Source organism: Diadema setosum, chromosome 10, assembly GCF_964275005.1.
Source record: "Diadema setosum chromosome 10, eeDiaSeto1, whole genome shotgun sequence".
Taxonomy (NCBI): Eukaryota; Metazoa; Echinodermata; class Echinoidea; order Diadematoida; family Diadematidae; genus Diadema; species Diadema setosum.
The window spans coordinates 38,957,923-38,981,994 of record NC_092694.1 but is presented as its reverse complement, the minus strand read 5'-3'; the positions used below and the strand labels follow the sequence as shown (position 1 = coordinate 38,981,994).

General features: G+C 38.4%; 1 protein-coding gene across 1 annotated transcript; it reads right to left on the bottom strand.

Moving 5' to 3' along the window:
- Positions 1-1,669: 1,669 nt before the first annotated feature.
- On the bottom strand, positions 1,670-22,100 carry LOC140233697 (serine/threonine-protein kinase RIO1-like). The gene is made up of 18 exons (XM_072313797.1): positions 21,929-22,100; positions 20,597-20,667; positions 19,370-19,459; positions 18,564-18,607; positions 17,867-17,917; positions 16,914-17,041; positions 15,517-15,559; positions 14,705-14,848; positions 13,568-13,710; positions 12,723-12,809; positions 10,827-10,964; positions 10,199-10,302; positions 9,456-9,562; positions 8,736-8,801; positions 7,732-7,824; positions 6,776-6,829; positions 3,049-3,273; positions 1,670-2,251 (listed from the first exon to the last, which is right to left on the bottom strand). The coding sequence occupies exons 1-18, from the start codon at positions 21,979-21,981 to the stop codon at positions 2,135-2,137; spliced, it is 1,758 nt and encodes a 585-aa protein (XP_072169898.1). The 5' UTR covers positions 21,982-22,100; the 3' UTR covers positions 1,670-2,134.
- Positions 22,101-24,072: the final 1,972 nt, after the last annotated feature.

The following is a 24,072-nucleotide window of genomic DNA, read 5'->3' as shown; positions in this document are numbered from 1 at the left end:
ATAAGTTACATGTACTTTGAATGAAATGTGGGCACAAATCGGTAGGGCCTACATGACTAAGCTCCTTCATGATTAACAAGAATTACATTAGTTTAAAGGTTACTAGACAATCAAAAAAGCACCAGTAAGATGCAAGACCAACTGAGTGGAGTCTATGTATGGTGTCTGTGATATCCTATCTTGCATCTGTGACGTCATTTTGCATCTGTGATGTCATTCTACGTCTGTGATACTATCTTTTGTCTAGTGTGTCGTCTTGTGACTAAAATGCAGGGGGCTGGGGTGGATCCAGGAATTCTGTAAAGGGGAGGCGCCTTTACAAATTCAAAGGGGGGGGGGGGGGCACATCCCCCTCCCATTTTCTGTCTTTTTATTTCTTTTAACAAAAAATAAACACTGAAGATCTTGACTACTAGTATGTGATGTCATTCTGTGACGCCATCTTGAGTCTGCTCATTAGACACTTGTGTCGATACGAAGAAGTTCAACAGAAAAGTAGTTTTCCTAAATAAAATCATACTCAAATGACTGATGCTGACACCAATTGTCTTGTTTCATTAATCACGTACAAAAGTGTACATGTTTATGTACAGCTATAGTGCATGTACCTTCTTAATAAACTATTGAAAAAAGAAAAAGAAAGATTGAATGGAAACTTAAAGGGAATTATTTACGCAGAAAAGAGGCTAGATGTTTGTTCCAGATTTTCTTTCAACATATTTATTTTAGGATAAGTGATATCACAGTCCACCAAAAACAGTATTCAATAGGAAGCATTTTCTACCCCCGATTGTTCTGTTTTTGTGAATACATGTAGTTACTGAGTACGTTCACCCTCTAATATGGCTACCTGCAGAAGAAGATATGAAACATGACAGACATATTATGTCTGTTACCTAAATACAGTGGACTCTCATTATAAAGAAGTCCTCGAAAATTTGTGACCCGCTACAACAAAAGGATCCTAAAGTCGCTGACGGGTGAGCCGAGAAAATCAAGTTTGAAAGTCAGATCACCAAAATCTGTCAAAACGTTCGGATTTCTGTTTTTAACATAATTTTGTAGTCTAATGTATCTTCTATCATCGGCCAAAATTTCGAAGCTAAATGATCAAAGGAAAGGCCTGAAAATAGCATTTTTCTGGGCCATGCTTGGCTCGCCCGTCAGCGACTTTAGGATCCATTTGTTGTAGCGGGTCATATTTCATTATAACCAAACAAATTGACAATTATAAAACACAGAGCCGATAATACTGCAGCCTGAATTTTTATTTCATTGTAACCGGATTTTTCTTAAATGCCTGTTCATTATAACGGGAGTGCACTGCAGTGTATTGTGGTATCAAATGGCACATTTCTGAAACAAAGCTGTGTGTAAAAGGCTCTACACTTTAGGAGGTCAACATTTATTTTATTTACTTTTAGAAAGATGGCCTCTGATTGGTAGGTTGCCAAAGCAGGAAACTAACCTCCCCCTCAAAAAAAAAAATCAAAAAAAATAGAGAGAACAAAAGAAATTTGAATTTGAAAAAGATAAAGAAATTAATATAAAAGTGTAAATAATGCAATAAAATCACATTCTAACAATCACTGACATAAAAATGGCATCCCTGGAGAAACACTCCTAAGCCTACTGAGAGATGCTATAGTGAAAATGTTCTTCTTGTTGCTTGTATGCAGTACATCCACTGTATTGCTTCGTGTGAGACTTGCTGTGTGTGTGTGTCTATGGTCCTAGCTGCCAAGCAATTGGAAAGATTAGCATTTATGACGGGTCCTCATGGTAATCATCAGACCATGGAGTGACCGTACCTCCAAGATCAGACCATTTGTGCACTTTATTTTAAATTTCTGAAAGCAATACCATGGGTCGCAAACACAGGGAACCACAAAATATATGTCGGAAAAAGATTTTCTTTTCTTTTCTTTTACCACTGTTGGCGAAGCAGATGAATAGCGCACTGCATTTCTCCAGGTCAAAGTTTCTCAGAAGTGGTCTAACGAGACCTTCCATGGCATCTGAAATCGCACTCAAATGAGCATTTGATGTGTGATGTCCCGATGTACATGGTGAATTCAGTTCAGTACATTCTATAAAGTTCCTCTTTAGTCCAAAGATTGGTTTCAATCTTCTCTCATTTCCGTGTCCCTCGATTCACCTTGGCAATCTTTTCTTTTCTCTTTTTCACATGTTTGGGGATCTTGTTTTTCCTGTTTTCTCTCTTCTCTTCTTTAACAGCCCTTTTCCGCTCCTGTATTCAGTAAATAAACAACCAAACAAACAGAAAACAACAAGAGTTTCAATTAAAAACTCAAACATAATATCCCTTGTTATGAAAAGCGTACTCAATTTCCAGAATTCTGTGGTGATAAAATAAATCACACAGAAGTCAGCACCATCTTTTCCCGGAAAATTATAAGAAACAGTTGTCAGTTGTGCACTTATCATTACTCTCAGCATAAACAAAAACATTACTATCATAATCATCAACATCATCACATTTGTTTACAATACACCCACTTTACCTTTCTACTGATGACTTTCATTTATTTGTCACTTCTCTTGTCATCATTACCATGACTAACTAATTTCATCTCCTTTACATAAAGCCAAACCATCCTCATGTCTTCCCTGATCACCACATCTTTGTCTTTCTCCGTCACCAAAGTGACCTCCGCTATGTCATTTTCTTACTCTGATAAAAAGAGGACTGGATGGAAATCACTTTAGTTTACTCTGCAGTTGGAATGTCCAAAAATAGTTAACGTTGCTGGGGTGACAAGGCCTTGTATCTGAAATTTTGGTGAATATGACTTTTTGGATTAATAGTCAGATAATCAGTTAAATAATTGTCCTATCTAAATCCTAGCTGTCTTACCCCCAAAATGAAGCCACCATGGCATGTCAAAGGAAAGGCTCTCCCATTTGATACAGTGCTTTTGCTGCCAAGTTGTTGGTGTTTTTTTTGCTCTCCTAAACATTTGACATTTTATACAAGATCTTGTCATCCCAGCAACACTGTGTTACTGGCTGATAACTTCCACTTACTTTCTTAGATGTTGGCGATTCCTCCCTAGGCCGTTGATGTTTCCCTTGAAGTCGCTCTTCTTCATTCTCCTTCAGCTCATCTTCCTCCTCCTCCTCTTCCTCTTCTTCTTCCTCCTCCTCATCCTCCTCCTCTTCCTCATCTCCACCACCAGCTGTCTTGTTACTGTCCTCGTTTTTAAGTGATTCCTTGGGATGAGCAAGTCTCTCTTCTAAGAGCCTTGGGTCCTTCACAGAAGAAAGAAATGATGTCAGATCAATCAATCACTTGAACCCTGTTTCATAAAACTTCTCTTTGACATGTTGACAAATTACTGAATCATTTTCTCACACTGAATTAGTTGAATGAACAAAGTTTTGAATCAACTCAAACAAACACATTTACACTGATGGCCATCTAAAAGCATCTCAGCTCCAGCACTAGGATAACTTGCATGAGACCAGTTTTCTACATTCCAAGAATGCTTACAGAAGAACCCTCCAGATAGGAAAAGTTGAATGATTTCTTTGAAATGGAAATTACAATCAGTACAAAAAGAAAGACATATATCAAGAAAGGTCAGATAGAGTTACTACCAGTCAGTTTTCTATTCTTTTTTTTTTTGCGGGGGGTGTTTGTTTGTTTTTTTACATGGGGTCAATGGGAATAAAAAGTGTGGTGTTGGTGAAACCACACAAAGAAAGAGAAATACAGTAAACCTCGCATGAGTCGAAGCTCTCGGGACTGACAAAAATGCGTCGACTTAAGTGAAATTCGACTCTCGCGAGAGTCGATTTTTTTTCGACTCACAGTTATGTACATGTATTATAGTACATTTGCATGCGTGTGTGTGTGTGTGTGAGTGCGTGTGTGTGTTTGCATTCAAATTTGTCTGTTCTTGAAGATAATGTTCTTATTTTGTTCTAAATTGAACATGAATTTGTATCAATACAGTGAAACCCCGTTATAACGAGGTCCGTGGGACCGGCGACATTACCTCGTTATAACCTGTACCTCGTTATATCCGTACGCATCAAAAACAAAGAAAAACATAAGCACGACATCATATACCCATAAATGAAACCTAAGGACATCGTTTGCGTTGTTATTACACAATTATGGATCATTATTATTGAGAGAATAAAGGGAAATTATTTGTGAATTAGACGAAAAAGTAGGGGCTGAAATGAGTTAAATCTTTATTGTAATAATTCTTGTTTGTGAAGTTTTTCTAAACACCAGCGCAGATAGAGTAACATACAGGCCTTGTTTACCGTAACTTGCGAAGTATTTTTACGTTTATAGTACCCAGCGGGAATGCGATGATTTAATGAATCATTTCGGCTGTTATCTTGTACAACGTATGATCGTTGCGCCCGAAGGAATTAAAAATGCGTTATTTTCTTCCCAAAAAATAATCTCTTCGCGTTTTGTACATCCGTTCTTCAAAAATATGCGACAGGATTGAATGTGGAAGGTTGTGATCCTTTTTACGCAAATCTTTACCTGGTAGACCTTTCTGTAAGAAAGAAAAATCTTCTTTGTGAAGTGCAGTGTTAAAATTGTAATAATGAACAAACCCAGATCTATTCAAACTAATAAATGAGTTGGTTCCTTTTTCTGATTTAGGTAAACTTGCGTCATTCAACTTTTTGACGCTACTTTCACCTGGCGAGATCGCGATGATTTCAGGGTAACATACATGCGTTGTTTACCGTTAACTTGCGAGGTATTTTACGCTGTTAGTTCCCAGCGGGAATGCGATAATTTCATGAATAATTTCTGCTGTAATTTTATACAATGTATGATCGTTGCGCCCGAAGGGATTAAAAATGAGTTCTTTATTTTCTTCCGAAAAACTATTCGCGATTTGTACGTCGATTCCGTTGTTGAACTGTTAAATGCGTTTGTTTCTATTTCCGAACACCGATTAAGGTATTCAACTATCTTTTACGCTACGGTCATCCGGCGAGATTGCGATGATTTCACCAGTTATTTCGGCTTCAATCATACACACTCATATTTAGATTATCAGATAAATACTAAATACTAGATAGATGCGTTTGTTTCTTTTTCTGAACACCGATTAAGTAGGTTAACATGCGTTATTCAAACATCTTTAGTAATTTTTACGCTACTGTCACTCGGCGGGATCGCGATGATTTCATTAATTATTTCGGCTTTAATCATACACACTCATATTTGCTAACCAGCAAATGAACCGGAATTCGGAACTAAACACGGAAAGGATAGTTTTTGAATGCGTTATCTTTTTTTTCGCCTCTTTACGCACGCGTATCTCACGAAAAAGAAAATCGAATGATTATTGTTTAATAATTCAGTAGGAACATCGGAAGGCATTCTTGTGTCTTATTGCGTGGTTTGGAAGAAAAAATGGAAGGAACGGTTTTCTGCAAAACGGGAAAAGACGGATAGCGTGAATTCGGTTTTCAATGTTTCGTTTGTCGCGTGTTTGAAAGCGACAATTTAGTCATGAAATGGAACCTCGTTATATCCGATCAAATTGCTTATGTTTTTCTTTATCATGATGCACCGAAATTGTCCTCGTTATAACCGGAATCTCGTTATAACCGAACTTGTTATAATCGATTCATTCTGCCATAGGTTTGCATGCAAAGGAAAACGGGACCGACGCGACCACCTCGTTAAAAAGCGGTTCCTCGTTATAACCGAACTCGTTATAACGGGGTTTTACTGTACTAGTTGAACGTAGTTCTGAGAATGTCTGCGCTTATGTGGCAATGTGCATGTGCTATGTCTATGATGCAACACAGGTAGCCATCTCTGTCAACCAACCCTTAGACAAACACTCTCCCAGGCCCATCCCACCTCCATTGAACAAAACTATACAGCCAGCCACGCACAAACAAACTCCGCCCACTTGGCCTGTCACTAAAATATTAAAGCAGCGATTGGTTGACCAAGGAGTTCTGGCTTGACATGGATAAAGTATGGATGTGCTGTGTGTATGGATTAAGTATGGATCGATGTGCTGTGTGTATACATCTATACATGTGTATGTATTCGATATGCGTGCGGAGCGGTACGGTGAGTGTGCATGTATACCTGCAGCAAGTCATGCAGGGACGAGGTTCTGCGACATGCCGATTTTTTTTGTTCTCCTCTAAATGTAATGAGAATGCCAGGCAAAACTTCTTCGGCTCAAGTGATGTAAACTACGTGTATTTTGTACAAAAGGGACTGAATGTTTTACTTCGACACAGCCGAAATTCGACTCTCGTACTTCGGCTTATCCAAATATTTCTTAGAGAAAATACATAGGGAAAAATCGGGACTTTTTATTTTGCTTCGAGTTAAGTGATTTTCGACTCACTCGACGTCGACTTATCCGAGGTTTACTGTACATAATTTGTTTGTCCCTCAGTCATCATGAAAGTATTACATATCACATATAATTCCATCCCTAAAATTTCAAGCAGAGCCACACAAGACAATAAGTCTTTCCAGAAAACATGAAAATATGAAATGATTCAGCAAGACGACAGAGAAGACAACTGCACAGTCACATGCCGTGTCAGCTACAATTAATTGCCTCTTTAAACTGTTGATCTAGGTGACATAGAAATATTCCATTCAGAATGATTTCTGCATATTTTTCTCATTATTTTCCTTGTAATCTTAAGTCAATGCACAATTATGAACAAATGTTTGAATGATATTTAAAAAACGTTTAAAGGATGTTTACAAGATGAAGGATGATATCTTTACCTGTTGCACACCACTCAAATCTCCCTTGAGCCCTGCTATTGTCTTGTAATACATCTAAAAAAAAAGAAGAAAAAGGCAGTCCATAATACATCATATAAATCATGACATTTTCTTTATCCACAATGAAAACAATTGCATGAAACTATGAGAGTGGGACATAGGCACTTTTAAAACTAATGTCCTTCTTTTTCACTCTCACTAAGAAGAGACAGTCCACAATAACGATCATTTTAATGAAAGTAATATTAATGACCATATTCAGAAAACAAACTTAAATCAACTAAACATATTGTGCAGACACACATGCACACAAAAACACACACACATACATATAAATATGTGTGCATGCATCTATGTGGTACATGGAGTACATGTGTATTGGAAACATTAACCCACATGCTGGTTAATTGTTATTTGTTATCATCCACACACAAAGGAGAGGTTTGAGTTGGAATGAGAGGGGCCACACCAAATGGAAGTGGCTTGAGTTGGATTGAAAGGGGTCACACCCGAGGGGAGAGGCAAGTATTGGAATGAACGGAGAACACATCCAAGGGGAGAGGTTTGTGGGGCCACACCCAAGAGAAGAGGCTTGCGTTGGAATGGAATGAGAGAGGGCCACACCTACGGGGAGATGCTTGTGGGGCCACGCCCACGGGGAGAGGCTAGTCTTGGAATAAGAGGAGGCCACACCCAACGGGAGAGGCTTGTGTTGGAATGAGAGGGGCCATTCCCAAGGGGAGAGGTTAGTGGGACCACACACAAGGGAAGAGGCTTGCGTTGGAATGAGAGAGGACCACACCTAAGGGGAGATGCTTGTGGGGCCACACCCAAGGGAAGAGGCTGGTGTTGGAATGAGAGGAGGCCACACCCAATTGGAGAGGTTTGTGTTGGAATGAGAGGGGCCATTCTCAAGGGGAGAGGTTTGTGCTGGAATAAGATAAGGCAATACCCACCTCATGTTTATCATCTCTCTTGGCCTTCATTATTTCACCCTCGTAGTTCACCACCTCCTCTAACTTCTGTGGGATGAAGGACTGTTTGAAGACCTTTAAACAGGAAGTAACAGAATGAAAAGATAACAGCTCAGAGAAAAAAAAAATAATTAATTTCATCTGGTCCATTAGATGAATACTCCTCTTCTATTAACCCAACCTACAGAGAACGTAATACTTATGACATGACATACAAACATAAAACAGCATTGAAGTCATTGCTTCACAAGGCAAGGGACATAAAATAAAATAACCTCTACCCACTCCTTTTACCTTGACATTAAGCTATTCCTTTAATTTCTTGTGTTTGACCAGGAGCATTATTTTCTAAAGTGTAGGCCTGTTCTCAACTTTTAAATTAAAGTAAATTTATGTTTGATCCTGTTGATCAATCTGGAAACCAAACCTCTCAATGATAACACACTCAAAATTTTTATGATCATCTTTTTCCCCCATAATGCACATACACCATTGCTCAACAGTCTACATGCAATTAGAGATGTTACCAAGACAATGGTCTGGCTGGCCAGCTGTAATCTAAAGTTCATGTGTTTTTGCAGGAAAATAGTCTGAATATCGAGTGGCAGTCATGTGATCAAAACGACAAACTTTCTGCAGTGAGGGCTGTAACTGCAAGTTAAGACAGAAAACTTCACTTAATAATTACAACAAAATCACACTCCTGTGTGCAATTCTTCTACGACTAGTCAAGAATTTCATATCTTTTTAGAGACTAGATTTTTCACTTTTACATAGATGAAGGTCAATTTGTCAATAAGATGATATTTCAATTTTAGTGTGAATAGTCTAACTGTTGACTATTCATTAATTTGAATACAATGCAAATGAGATATCAATTGAATTATCAGAAACTACTGAGAATTTGAAACTTCTATGATGGATTTCATCAACTTTCTCACATTAGATGGCAGGAAAAAGTTGGGAGTAAAATATTTCTTGTTTACCTCTTCATCAACTTCATCCTTGGCAGAGATATCCGAGGCTGACCTCTGGGAAGCTATGTCCATTGCCTGATGTGGAAGGAGGAGAACAAAGATGTAAAAGAGGCAACAGTGGAATAAACCAAAATATATTTTAGAGCAGGACTGGGTTGCCCTCTAAGAACTTCATTTTCCTTTCACAGCCATCAACAACCAACACTGACAGTGACGATGACGATACGAACACTGTCATTGTTTCTCTTGTAGCATTATGGGTACTATTGCAGCAGACAGACAAACTGATGGTAACTTTTGATAACATTGACAGCTTTTTGATGACATTGACAATAAAGTGATGATGACAATGATATGCTCCACAGAATTGATGACACAGGATGACAAAGAAAGTAAGAGTGGTGATGGTGATGATGCTAAAGATGATGATGTACCGTAGGAGGATGTGAATAATAAGAGTGCGTTCTCTCACTAAGCATCCTATCAGTGCAATCACCTTGTAACCAAGCATTCTCATCACTCAGAATATAGCTAAACATGTCTACAAGAGGTCTACCATGTCTGGGTTTTAGGGCACAAAAGTTCATACGTGTATTTCCAAAGTGAACATCATAAGCAGACAGACTTTCATTATATTTCCCTCTTCAGATCAATTCTATTGCATTCAAACTTCAAAATATAGAAAAATACCAGAAATCAATAATTTTTCAACAAACAGGCATCACACACCTTGTCCAGATAGTCTTCCATGTTACTCTCTGTGATGGCTGGATCCGTCACAAAGTCAAACAGCTCCCTCACCGTCATGGTGCAGACACCATTTTTCTTGAAGTACTCTAAAAACAGGTCAAGAAATTAACAACTGTGTTAAACTCCATGTGAAATAGCTCTGTATCAGACAGAATAATAGTAAATTGTATCAGATCACTATGACTAGCAGTGAATATGATATCACTCATTATTTGCTGAGAAATATTATGAACAGGAGACTATATAGGCTGCTGCTGGTTGAGTTGGAGAGGAGACTATTTACATGAAGTCTTCAACACATTGTTCTTCTGGGGAGTTTGTAGTGGTTACATGAAGCAGGTGGCTGCTAAAGGCAGGTGGCCTCTAGGACAGGTTGGACTGCAAATGTCTCAAAGGACACTGCTTTTCAAAGTTAATTTCTTTTTCAAAATTTGTTGTGCGGATGAAGTTGTAATTTGGCTAGTCAAATTGACACATCACTTAGTGTTTGCTAAGTTGAGAGTGTTTGCAAATACCTTTCAATCTTCACTGTCCATTGCGAAATTACTTATGTTTGAAGTATCACATATAGACACACTAAAAACATTAAAACAAACAAAACATAATCAAAAGACATTCAATATAAATACAGTTTGTTAAAAATTCAGCATTAAGCCAAACCAGAACCTGATAGCATCAATGCACGCATAGAGAGAGAGAGAGAGAACAAAAAATGTGTTTACCTGTGACATTTGTGCAGTCTTTGCGAAGGAACTCCAGTGCATGAGGATGGTCATGTTCCACTGATTGTGATACGTCTATGATATACAGCTTGTCATGACAGTAGCTGAGAGGGGAAACACATGAAATCATTGGTGAGTTCTTGGGTACACAACAGGAGCAGACAGTCTTACAATCAGCAAATGTAAATTGTTCAGATATTCTCATTTTTCTTTTTTCTTTTTTGGAAAGGGCAACTTAAAAAATGCTCATTTCTCCCTTTCCTCTGTAATACGTAGCTGCAGCAATTATATGTAGCACTTTGATGGGCAAACATCATGCCTTATAGAAGTAGTTGGTTTTCCTCATACAACCAAACAGAGGACACCCATCTGAATGCAAAGCACACAGTAGACATTTCAGGAGGTCTGTAGGTTACTACACTTCAGACTTACAATGAAGAACTGTGAAGAGATTTTACCAAGCTGTTGGACACCTTAGCATTATGCAGAAATTTTGCACGTGATCATGGATACATCACAATCAAATATTAATGAATTGGAGTCACAATAATTATAATAATAGTCTTTGGGGATTACACTTCTTCTTCTTCAAGAGTGTTGAACTGTCTATATGAACCACTATACTCACAGCATGTTGAACTCGCTGAGGTCAGCGTGGACCAGTTTAGCCTGCTGGTAGATCTTCCTGACCTCCTGGATACACTCTAGATACAGCTCTCTAGCTTTGCCTTCACTTAGCATTGCATCCTTTAGGAGAGGGGCCGGCCTGGTGTCAACAAATGAATCATATGCAATTAAATTCATTTCAAATCAATTCAATTCCATTCAATTCAATTCAATTCAATTCAATTCAATTCAATTCAATTCAATTCAATTCAATTCAATTCAATTCAGTTCAATTCAATTCAATTCAAATCCATACGATTCAATTAAATTCAGTTCAATTCAATTCAATTCAATTCAATTCAATTCAATTCAATTCAATTCAATTCAATTCAATTCAATTCAGTTCAGTTCAATTTAATTCAATTCAATTTGATTAAATTTTATTCAACCATTAGTACAAACATACACACATGCAAACAAAAATATGCATGTAATTAAATCGAACAGTGTACATTCACACCAGACATTGAGCCTCTTGCCATTATTCATCCAAAGCTTCGATAACTTTGAACACTTTTTAGCACAAGTGTGATTTTAACCAGTCTTCGAAAATCTTGCGATAATGGCAAGTTCCTTGAACAACCTTTGAACACTAAGTAGACAAAACATAAACAGCAACAAACTGCTATACTTACTTCATGGCATAATTCCGACTGTAGACTTAAGTTTCACTATTTCATACCTTGGAAAAATAATTGAAACTGCCAGCAAGCCTGATAGCAAATTGCTTTAGTTATTACAAAGACAGGAATTGTTATGTAGGTAAGAACTCTGAGGTCATCTCAATGTGCATAGGTTTTATCTGCTGACCACGATGTGTTCTGCTGGGTTGAAATTGTGTATAAGTACTTTACAATACGAAAGAGTACTTCAGTTGAATATGTCATGTTCTTTGCTTTAATCAGTCTGACTGGCAAATCCAGTGCCCACTGAAATAAGAAGGTCTGGGAGACAATCAGTCCAGACATAAATATTATCTCTTTTGTTGGGCCCACTACTGAATGTAATTCTGCTGAATTGAGCTTCACTATTCTTGTTGGGGACATACATGTTTTTTTCTAAAATGGCTAACATCAGCCCTAAGGACTTATCAAATTTGTTATTTTAAGTTTGGCATTGGTGATAGCGTCGCTATACGAGATCTACATTCATCAAGAATGTTCATAGTTTATGCTAATGTAATAGTCCCCCAAGGAAAGTACACAAGCACTCTGAACATGGCCACATAAATCTATCCAAAGGAGCAAAAGTAAGATTGTTATGTTTTTCAAACATGAAGAAATTTGCAGCATTTGTGTTCTACAAAATCACTTGTCTAATACAAAGCATTCGTGGCAGCATCTTTTCATATTTGACTCAAATTATGCATAATCACTTTTTTTCGCCATGGACTTTGTGGTTGGAGATTGCTACTTGTGATCGGTACTGCTTGTGTTAATCTGACTGTCTGTGAAAGAATTCAACTAAAGGCAGTCGTTTGGACGATGAGATCAGTGTCAACTCTAGTGTCAAACTTGAAATTGGTGACAGAATATTTTTTCCTGCGACAATTGCTCCTGTCTTATTTTCTCCAAGGACTTAGGGTTAGGACTGTGTTAGGGTTTAGCTTGATGAAAGAATTAGGTTTAGGGTCAGGGATATATTTTTGTGGGTAGAATTTATGTTTGTGCTAAGCATGCAGATACTTCATGGGAGCAATTGTCGCAGGAGCAAATGTCATGGAACTCTTGAAATCGCCCAATAAGTGTGTGTGTGTGTGTGTGTGTGTGTGTGTGTTTTAGTAACTAGATGCGATATGGCAGAAACTATCCAAAATACTGCTCAATATCATGACATTCCTCTGAGGAGAGATACTCACCATCCGTTAACTCCAACAAAGTCCATGACAAGTACATGGCTCCGCAGAATATGAGGTGCAGGGCAGGATACTCCTGCATTGTGTAACCTGAGGCAGAAGACAGATGTCTTCATGGTTACTACTAAGGTCAAAGTTCATGCTCAGTGCGAAAACTCATTTTACCTTCCTCAAGAAAATGTGCCTCGACTTTAAATTGTGTATTCCTATAACATTCTCCAAAACAGATCATTCAAAATGATAGAGAAATTTCAAGACTTTTTGCAATATGCTTAGAAAGAAATAAAAAGTACATTGTATAGTACAAAGACATTTATTAAAACATAAACAAGCGAAATAAAGGTCTTTGATGATAGTAATCACAAATGACTGCAATCTGCGGACAAGAACATAAAATGTAAGGACTGCATTTTATTATCAAATATAAGTGCTTTGAACTTCCAGTAGACATGGTAGATCTGTAAGACTTTGCTCCAGCAAGCTATTTCACGATTCACAAAACATTCTACAGCAAAAAAATCAGCAGATGGTTGCTAACTAAAATAAAAACCAACCCTCACTTCAGTAAGCTAAAAACTTATTACAGAAGCACAGAAAGAAAATTACTGTACACACCATTTAACATACAATTTTCATGTGTTGCTTCTTTCTTTTATATCTGTACCTGTTGTTTCTTTCTGTCAATATCGCAATGGCTTCATGTAATGTTTCCAGCGATTGTTTTGGACATATAATACCCAATTCAAGTCAACTTTGGCTTAACCATTAGTGACGTTGTTCCATCAAATGTCAATGGAACTTCTGAGAGGTCAAGAGAGCGTCAAGAGAAAATGAAAGAAAGGACTGACCTGAGCAAATTTCTCATCTCCTTCTCGGCCCACGTTCGTACCATCTTACGGGGGTTGCTCTTACAGTAGCCGTGTCGGAAACGAAACTCGCCCGTCACATACTTGTCTCTGTCTTTGAATGTTAAGATTGATGTCTTGTAGATCTGTGGTATTGGTGGAGACAGATTGTAAAACTGAATTGTGAATCACACAAGTTTGAAGCTTGCAATATCACAGTCATGTAAAGTGTAACTAAGACATATCTAGGGCAGCATTGAGGTGGCTCAGCTGGCAGGATGTTTAGTTTACAACTTCAAGATCTTTGGTTTGAGATCTGTGACACCAGCTGAGCAACGTTGTGTGACATTATTCAGTCTGCTACGAAGCAAAACCACTTTGTCCCTCTGACAGGACATAAAATGGAGATCTCATATCCTCAAACGTGAGAGATAAAACCATGTTTTCTTCCATCGCCACACTGAAGATTTTCTGCTCAAATGGGAGGCATCATGGGGTTGTTCTGAGGGTTGTGGTTAACACAATATTTTTGAGATTTTTTTCATACTTGATTTGGCATTCACTCATTTAAGCGTATGACACAGTGTGTGCCTTGTTGATATCGTTTGCTGACTATTGCGTGTCACGGGGGGGGGGGGGGGGGGGGGACCACGAGGGGTCGGCATCATTCGCCCGTTTCTTAATCAATATTACATTTAAGGCAGGAGTTATGTACAACCCAAGATCAACTCATCACTGTTCTAGGTTTGCTTCCCACATATGCCCTGTTGTCTACTTATAAAAACGTCTAGTCCACTTTAAACTAGTGTATGCTTTTCCTTCTCATACAACTGGCAGTTTACATTCACAGTTATTACAAATTGTGTTGTGTCCATCACCTTCAGCTTTGACCCTGAGCTTTGAAATAGTAGTCTAGTCGTACCCATTATCATTTATTCTTCTATCATGATGCATTGTACCTACGTAATCAGCCATTTTTGCTGTCACATGATGTGCAAACTTAGTATTTGTCTGTGACTTTTTGTCTTCGATAGTGCAGGCCAACCCCAAACCAAGATGCTTCTAGCCTTTCTTCAAGGCAGAGGCAGCAGTCCCAATCTTTCACTACCACGACAAGTTGATGACCTTTGACCTTCTCACCTTCACTGCTCTGTGTTCTCCCTTGCTGGTGGTAGCATGGTAGACATTAGCCTCCTTGCCAGTGCTGATGCAGCCATTGATTTCACAGATCACATTCCTGCTCAGCATCTTGAAGAGAATCATGCGTGTCCTTGGGTCCAGGACCTTACAGGGTTAGCAATAAATTGGAAAAACGATCTAAATAACCTTTCGACTCCCAGATATTGCAGTAGCTGTACAGGTTAAAGCATCATTACAGTCCATTTCCTATATGAACAGCAGTGAACAAGAGTTGGTTGTTTCCATAACAGAGTACTAATCAAATCTTGTTTTGTTTTCAGGATTCAAAGAATGTGGGTGCAGGTTCAGAAAAGGCTCTCACACCCACAGAGGGTGGTGATAAAGCCTGCCCTCACTGTCATGCCCCAGAGGAATGTGATGATGGGTGGAGTCTGGATGAGAGCCTTAAAAGGGGAGAAGACCTTCAGTACTAGGTACTAGAAATCAAAGTAAAACCTCAAAACTACTACTGGAGTGTTCTGTGTTCATTACATAAAGAAATTCCTTGCAGCAATTTTAGCAATATACATGTATGTGTGATCATATCAGCCAACTTAAGTCATGCAATCATACAGTATATTGCACTGTAGCTTAAGGGGAAAAAAAAACACTTAGTCAGATTTTCATTGTTAAAGGCGATTGGGGACTACTGAATTTACAAGGTGTCTGCATATATTGGCTACAGTTTGTGGCTGTGCATGACAATACTGTAATACGTAAGAAGACAAACTGAATATAAACACATATAGAATAGAATATCAACTCTCTCTTACCTGTTCCATTGTAGCCCTGTCTGCTTTATCTTTCACACGCACTCTGTAAGATGAGGAATAAAAGACACCACAGCATATCAATCTCCATCAACATAACATTCACTTCTCTACAACCATTTTGGAAGTACAATACATTTGTTTGATTGTTAATTTGCTTGCTTTCATTGTGACTTCATAATTTTCAAGGCACTGGCTACAAACTTTGATGAGAATTGTAAGAAGAGCCCTCTATACATGACCAGGGTCCCGTATCATAAAATCAGTGATAACTGCCACATTTCTATGACAAATTTGCTTCTAGCCAATCAGACGCAAGGATTTCAGTACAGCTGTAGCTTATAACAACTATGACAACTTGTCACTGATAACAAGTTCTATAAAACGGGGCCCTGGACTACAGGGTGACTTTAAAACAGTCCTGTTTCACTGTTCAGGTCACTACAAATTACTAAATGGTATCGAAGAAAAAAAAAAGAGGAACACGTAATACACCTATGCTCCACCTGTTCACCTAGGGTATCAAGGAGCTGATCCTGTCATCACTTTTTGTGTCAATGCTAGTTTAGTACAGCTGACTACTATTTAACATAGCATCCTTGAGCATTTGGCACATTTCAAAGGTCATATACACCTTTTGCATATGCCATGAAATTTTGCATGGCTGAAGTATAATGCCTCCCAACATCATGTATGAAATCAAATGGTAATTCACCTGAGAGTTCTTAAAAAAGAAATGAAAAGCTTATCCTATGTCACTTGAGAATATGCTCCCCTTTTCTACCGAGAGTAAAAGTTGTAATTTTTTCAGGATCCCAATAAATTCACTGGAAATTTATGGTAGTGTTTCCCCCTCCATCATAAAGAAGTTTCCAGTTTTATTATTTTCAGGAAAGGTCTGAATTACCTACCTCTACACTGTACCAGCTTATGAAATGAATCTAATTATCAGGGTTGCAAAAGCCTCTACACAATGACTGTCCAGCTCACTTTGAATACTGTAAAACCAAAGATATTTGCAGCATGAAATTTTCGCAAATTGCCACTGACATTCAATGCATATACAGAGTACAGTGCACTCTCATTATAACAAACACAGTTATAACGAAATTTCGGGTACAACGAAGTAAAAATTCAGGCCACAAAATTATCCATTCTATGTATTTTTATTGTTTATCTGTTCAGTTATAACGAAATTTCGATATAACGAAAGAAAACTGCTGGTCCCGAGGACTTCATTATAACGGGAGTCCACTGTAGCGTAGACAAGAACTTTCATGAATCTTGGCTCTTGCAAAATTTGCAAAATTAAAATGCACATGAAAAAAATGTAAGGTTAATTCAGTATCAAAATTCTACAGAATGGCCAGGATAGTGATCAGAAGCATGTGACTACTCACCTGTCTGCTTCAACTTTCTTGTGAGTCTTGTGAAGGGAGTTGGAGGCAGCATTAGACAAATTCTTGGGTCCAGAGTACTTTTCCACCGTTATCTTATTTGCAAACCTGCTCATGGACTTTTCCTGGGGCTGAGAGAATAGAAAGAGACTCCAGACCCCAGTAAGAATGGAATGATGGAGTGAACAAAAGACATACATACTTCAGCCATTCACACCATCAAAATGGCTGGAGGGGAAAGGACTATGGAACTATTTCATAAAGGGTGGTTTGCGCAGGGAAAATCTTGGATTTTCACCAGTAAAATTGGTTTGGGAGTATTTTCTGAGCATAAATTCTCTTAACAAGCAATAAACAAACAAACAAAAAATTCATCCAAACCAAGCCCCCTACCCTACCCCCCCCCCCCACCCCACCCCACACAAAACAAAAAAATAGTACACCTCGAACAATTTTTACATTTCCATTCATTTCTGATTGATACTCTGCCCTCAGCAAAAAAAGTTGCAGTGCTACTATGTAAGTAATTATTTTGCATAAATGATACACTTTCATCAATGCACAGTCCGCCTTCAGTAATTTCATTAAAATTCTCACATCATGAACATGTAGCTTGTTTGAGCTTTGGTCTCACTCGTGCCACTTTGAAATGAAATTATTTTTGAGGAAAGACTTTTGATTTGATGGACACTGAGAAGGCTTAGAAGTGTAGGCTACTACTTTTTAATCAAATCCTTGATAACTACGTACCAATTTCTACACAGCATATAATATCTGTGGTATTTACATGAAAGGCTCTGAGCAGGCTAGGAATCTCATAGAGTTTGTGAAGGACAAACTGTGAAGAAAGTTTTTTCACGTATCACACGGTAAGATGCATGGGTTTGCAACCTGTCAAAGAGTCACATTTTAGACATAGGATTTGTGTCATCATTCATGATGAGAAGGAAACCAACCTGGTAGGATGAAGTATCTTTGTGACTCCCTGAATTCACACCTGGCTTTGGCTGAGGAAACAATGTCATGGAGAAAGAAAAACTAGTTGTATCACAAATATTAACTATTAAAAAAAACACATCATATTCAACTCTAACAGCAAGCATCTTTCGCTGACATCCTAGTGAATCTTGTATTGACAATCCTACAGCTAAAAATAACAAGTCAGTATTTTTCCAGTTGTATCATTTATTTCTACACAAAAATCCACACCACATTCAGCTTTAAAAGCTAGTATCTTTCACTGACATCACATTCCTATAGATCTGCAGACAAAGAGTCAGTTATTTTTCAAGTACATGATATCTAAAATTCTGGCATTTTTTCACAGGAGGAATGGTAACATGCCAAATTGTACATAAATTTTAACATTTAACACATAAAATAATTAAACTCATTTTCATGCATTTGACATCAAAACAAGAAGAAAACTGACAAAATGAATGCACATATTCACTGTGTGAAGGGGTGGAGCGCTAAGACTTACAAAGAACAGGAGATGGATTTACAGTATTTGTCAATGTTGAATTTATGCATACATTGTAGCCCTAAAACAGATTGAGCACGATCAGGATAATTTAAGATGAATGACAAAATTAGTCATCAAAACAGTAAAAAGGGCCATGATAATGGAGAAAGAGATATCAAACCACTTACCTGAGGGTTGCATGCCCTTACAGCATTATATTTCTTGGTAAAATCTGGTGGAGATATGACAAAATGGGGTCTGAATTTTTTCAAACCTGTAATAATTATCTCCCTTAATCATGTACTACTGATGGACATGAGTCAATAGCCTCGATAGCTTCCAGAATTCATCTTTCCATCTCTATGTGTTGCAAATACTTCCTCTGTAATCAAAATTAAACCATCCATAACGAGACACATGCTAAAGGATCTTATAAATCAACTGCATGGAGACACAGCAAACACAATCTCTAAAATATGATACAAAGAATTGAAAACTGTCTGAGCAGCAGACATATACCAATTCCATTCCTTTTCAGTCAAGCTCTTCATATTTGTGACATATAAAGCTTCTAGGAGGGGAAATCAAAACAGAGAACTTTGTCTTCAAAAAGATAGCATGAGAAATCCTCAGAAATTGTTTTTCTTTTTTAAAAAGAGCATAGTAATTTTACTGACAGAAATTCAAAGCTCTAAAAACATTCTTGACAAGAGAAAATATTTCTATTCCTCTTCTATTTTTCATTTAAAAGTCACTTACCCTTTCAGCATATTCTAAACTACCTAAACTGCGATCTCTTAGTATATTTTGCTACATAGCCACTGATAAAAAACTTTATTTACATCAACCTTGATTACCAACGTGAAAAACAATAAAGCATGTATACAGTCCAAGTGTATTGAGTGTGCATGCATGTACACTAGTGTAAGTGAGAAAGGAGAGTCAAAGGATCGAGTGCATTTGATTTCCTGTTGGTCAAGTCAATCATCCAAACCTGAACTTTCATCCTCCCAGTCAAAGTACTCATCATCCTCTTCTTCCTCCTCCTCCTCCCATTCTGCCTCTTCCAGTGATGCTTCAAGGACTACAAAGAACAACAAGGACAACAATATACTTTGAATGCAAAGGCAGGAAGAATGCACATATGTTTAAAGGGATCGTATAATTTTGGTTGAGACCTAATTTCAGGTTTCTAAGATTTTTTGGTGAGATAATGAGAAACCTCAGAAACCTCTTATGAAATATGAAAGAACATGTAATTCCATGAGGAATTCAACGTTTATTTGATGAAAATTGTTTTTGAAATGGCTGAGATATCCAAAACAGAGCGTTTCCAATAAAGTGTGGGACCCACATTTTATTATGATCGCTTTGTTTCACTTTGTTTTTTGGATGTTTCAGTCATTCCAAACCCGATTTTCACCAAATAAACTTTGAATTCCTCATAAAATGGTATGCTCTGTACTATTTCATAAGTGTTTTCTTGGTATCTCGCAAAGAGTTAAAAACCCAATTCTCCTCTCCACCAAATTTTGAATAAACATTTACAAGCAGTACTGAATGATACTGCCTGCAATAACTTCTAAAAGCCTGTGTCCCCTGGTAAAAGGCAGATTTACTAGCACTTTACATCGATAAGTCATAAGTACTGATTACACTGATAAGTCATAAGCAAGTGTTTTAGCACATAGGAGCGAAGCATGCATGGAAATTAGAAATGATATTGATTTTGTAAATTTTAAACTAGAATACTGCATGACCTCTTAATTTCAATAACACTCGCTCCGAAGGGAATTACAGAAGTTGTCTGACTTGTACACAGGTGGTCATCATAGCCAGGTGGTCATTATAGCCAGGTAGTCCCTTGAGCAAGGCTGATTGGTAGACCTACTGATAAAATGTGTCACATTTATATATGAAATGACAAATTGCATCATTTCTTAAAACTAATGATTAATTTCAATTTTCATCCTCAGATGAGGGGATGTTTGACCAAAGATCTTGATTCTCATGTGACATCAGTAAAGAATAGAAATCCTAGCTGGGGAGGGAAGTCTACACTCCATGAAAAGTATGAGAAATAATAGCACATTGGCATTCAGTTTTCTTTACTCCAAGCTCCCACGCTCCAGGTAGAGTCAATGCAAGGGGTAGAAGGTGACTCTTTATGTATATGTTTCCCTGTGCATTCCATTCTGCATCAATTCAAGGAGAATCTCACCTCTCTGACTGAGATCACCTTGCTCAACATCAGCTGTTGTCATGGAGACAGCGTGCCTTGGTGGGTGAACCCTGAATGAGTGAAACAAGTCATTGAAAGTGAATCACTTCAGTGCTGGGCCCCATTTCAAAAAACTTGTTATCAGTAACAAGTTATGACAGTTCATTACATTTAGTTGTTATAAGCTACTGAAATCCTTCCATCTGATTGGCTGAGAGCAAATTTGTCACAGAAATGTGGCAGACGCTACTGATAACAAGTTTTATATCACCAACAAAGCAAGCAGTATACTTGGATTCCTACAATGTATGGCGTAACCTCACTACAGCTCCTCTTAATGTCAAAGTGCAAGCATATAAGAGTCTAGTCCACCCTCACGTGGAGTACTGTAGCCCTGTTTGGGACCCGCACACTTTGAGGCTTATCCAAAAAGTAGAGGCCATACAAGGGAAAGCTGCCAGCTTTATAACCAACGATTATGATTATGGAAGCTCTGTAAACAACCATGCTCCAGAATATCAAACTACCTACTCTGGAACATAGGTGTCACATGAACAGCATTATATTTATGCATAAAATAATCTATGGCCTGGTTGATTTGCCCTTTGAAAGACATGGTGAATTCAACCCTGAACCACTTAGAAGGACCAGGAGTTGGAAGCCTCTTCAGATTAAGCTCCCTACTTCCAGAACTGATCTCCATCTACATTCATTCTTCCCAAGAACCACCAGATACTGGAATTCCTTACCACAAGCAATAACCAATATAGTTGATCCAAGTTTATTCAAAGATACATTAAACTTTATTCAAACACTTTGTCTTTGAGACGTTGAGTAATGTCCCTCCTAGGATACCATTGTCCATGATGACCTATAATGAACCAAAGTTGAGTGTTGCTCTACCACTACCAGGGCTGATCAACGTACACCATCAAGATCAAGATCAAGGAACCCTGGTGTCGTGATAAGTCAATCAAACTCTACGTAGGTCTAACCATTGACTCAATATAGAAAACAGCACTGAGATGAAGTCAAGCATTCATAAATCGACCAGAAATACTTCCTCGTTTGCAGTTTGGTTCCACACTGCCATTCATCCGGCATGACGTTCACCCAAAGGAAAGCAGATACTACACACCATTAAAACAACAAACAACCAAAGTTAAAACAGACATCTCTAACGTTAAAACTTATCGACATCATTATTGTCTCTATTGAATCATCGGATATTATCGGATTGCCACGGCCGCCGCAATCGACACAGTTACACAACATCGACATGCACACATGGGACTATGAGGCGAATACGAGCTTTTTAAAGTTCATACTTACAATTCAATCTTTAAGCAGTCTTCTTCTGCATCATCAAACTGACCATCTGCCATTATGTACTTTATTCTGATTCTCTCAGATAAGCAACAAGAACGATGTTTTGATGTGACGTTACACAATCCTGAAGCCGTAACGTAAAGTGTGAAATGCTTCGATCAGCCTCGCACTTCGGCTCTGCTCTTTCAACAAACGTGGGCTCACGTTGATCATCTGTAGCTGTATGTACGTACCATGGACCTACATTGTAGGTCCATGGTACGTACCTACGCAATGTTTACACGTGTGTGTCGCAATAATTGCCTATAAGGCTGCGTTCACATAGAAGTATTCGCTATTCGCTATTCGCTATTCGCTATTCGCCATTCGGTATTCGGGCACCGAATACACCGCCACCCGCACCGTCAACTCACCATATCCCATGCAGTGAGGATTTATTCCTCCTACATCCCACCAAATCTTATTAACAATTTCTAAACTGCATCAGAATGTCAATCTACATGCTTATTTTTGCTAAAGGGCAAATCCAGACCAAAAGTGTCATTATTTCATAAACGAGAGACGGTATACGCTGCAAGAAAATCGAACAGGCTCGATTCCCACTTTGCTATACTTTTCGCAGCTATTCGTTACTTTCGAATAGTGCCCTTCTATGTGAACCGGTGTGAGGAAATCCTATCGTTCGATTCAAGCTATTCGCGTGCCCTCGAAAAACGAGCCCGAATAACCGAACAGTATACTTCTATGTGAACGCAGCCTTAAACTCACACATGCACACCGCTCACACACAGACTCAAAAAGCAGGCCCTTGATTTCGTGTTGAAATAGAAATAGATTTGATAAACAAATGAATAAATAAATGAATACTGAGTAAACAAACGAACATATAAAAACCATGGGCCAACATTATAAGAAAAGTCCCTAATCACTTAAGGCCCGGTCCCACTGGCCGACGGACACAAAGCGTATGCAGAAAGGACACAGCGGACGAGCAAAATTTCGGGGATGGCTTCATCCGCTTTCATCCGCTCCAGAAATTGACAAAATTGGCGAAAATTGGCGGTAACAGAACGGACGTGGGTAGTATGTAGCGGGGATGTTAAACGGATGTTCATCGGAAGCCTAGCGGATGAAAGCGGATGGAAGGGGATGACAGCTCCGAAGGGGTTACCGGAGATAATTGCGAAACGGACGCATAGCAGAAAAAGCGGATGCAGAGTGGATGCAGAGCGGATGCAGAGCGGATGCAGAGGGGATGCTTTCGAAATGCTTTATATACGAGATGCATACGCTTACATCCTTTCTATTAACGTGCTATTAACGATGTAAAGACGTTCCACGTACCATATCTTTCCTCCCTCTTTCCGTTTTTAGCTGCAGCGGATGTGAGTTGCGAGGATGCCCAGAGGATGCAGAGAGGATACAGCGGACGTTTAAGGGATGCTGCACGGACATACAACGTTTGTTGCTCGTATGTCGCGGATTTACATCGTACACAGCGGAAAGTTCATCCGTTCTAAAAGTTTTAAGCAGCTTAAAACTTTTTGCGCGGATGAAATCACAGTGGACGGATGCTCGATGGATAGAGCGGATGAAACACGTATGCGATGGGTACGCAGCGGATTCGCAGCGTTTTCCAACGGATGGCAAGATTTTTTGTACGCTTTACATCCTCTTTGCATCCGTAAGTGCAGTGGGACCGGGCCTTTAGATGCAGTGTACTCAGTATTTTATTGCGACATGCATTTGAAAATGCATACCTAATGAAACTCGATCGCGCGAACTATAAATCTTGCATCCGTTTGCAACCAGAAATCTAATGTTCATATATTGAGTGATTATGTCAAAACTTTAATTTATACGAGATGGTAAGACAGAGAGATGGTAGGCCTACAAAATGAAGAACAGTTCAATGTCTATCTTCCGTAGATTTCACATAATCATTAAAAAAAAAACCATGATTTTAAAGTCATCATAAACATGGATGTTCAGTCCTTATTTTTTGTTTTGTAAACCAACTTGTGTTTCATTTTGATCACAGACTACTAGTTATGAGTAGGCCTACTGTGTTTAGGTCTATATTGTTAACAATTCATTTCCGGTAACATCTTACAAATGGTTTACGGCATAAAATATTACAAATGCAG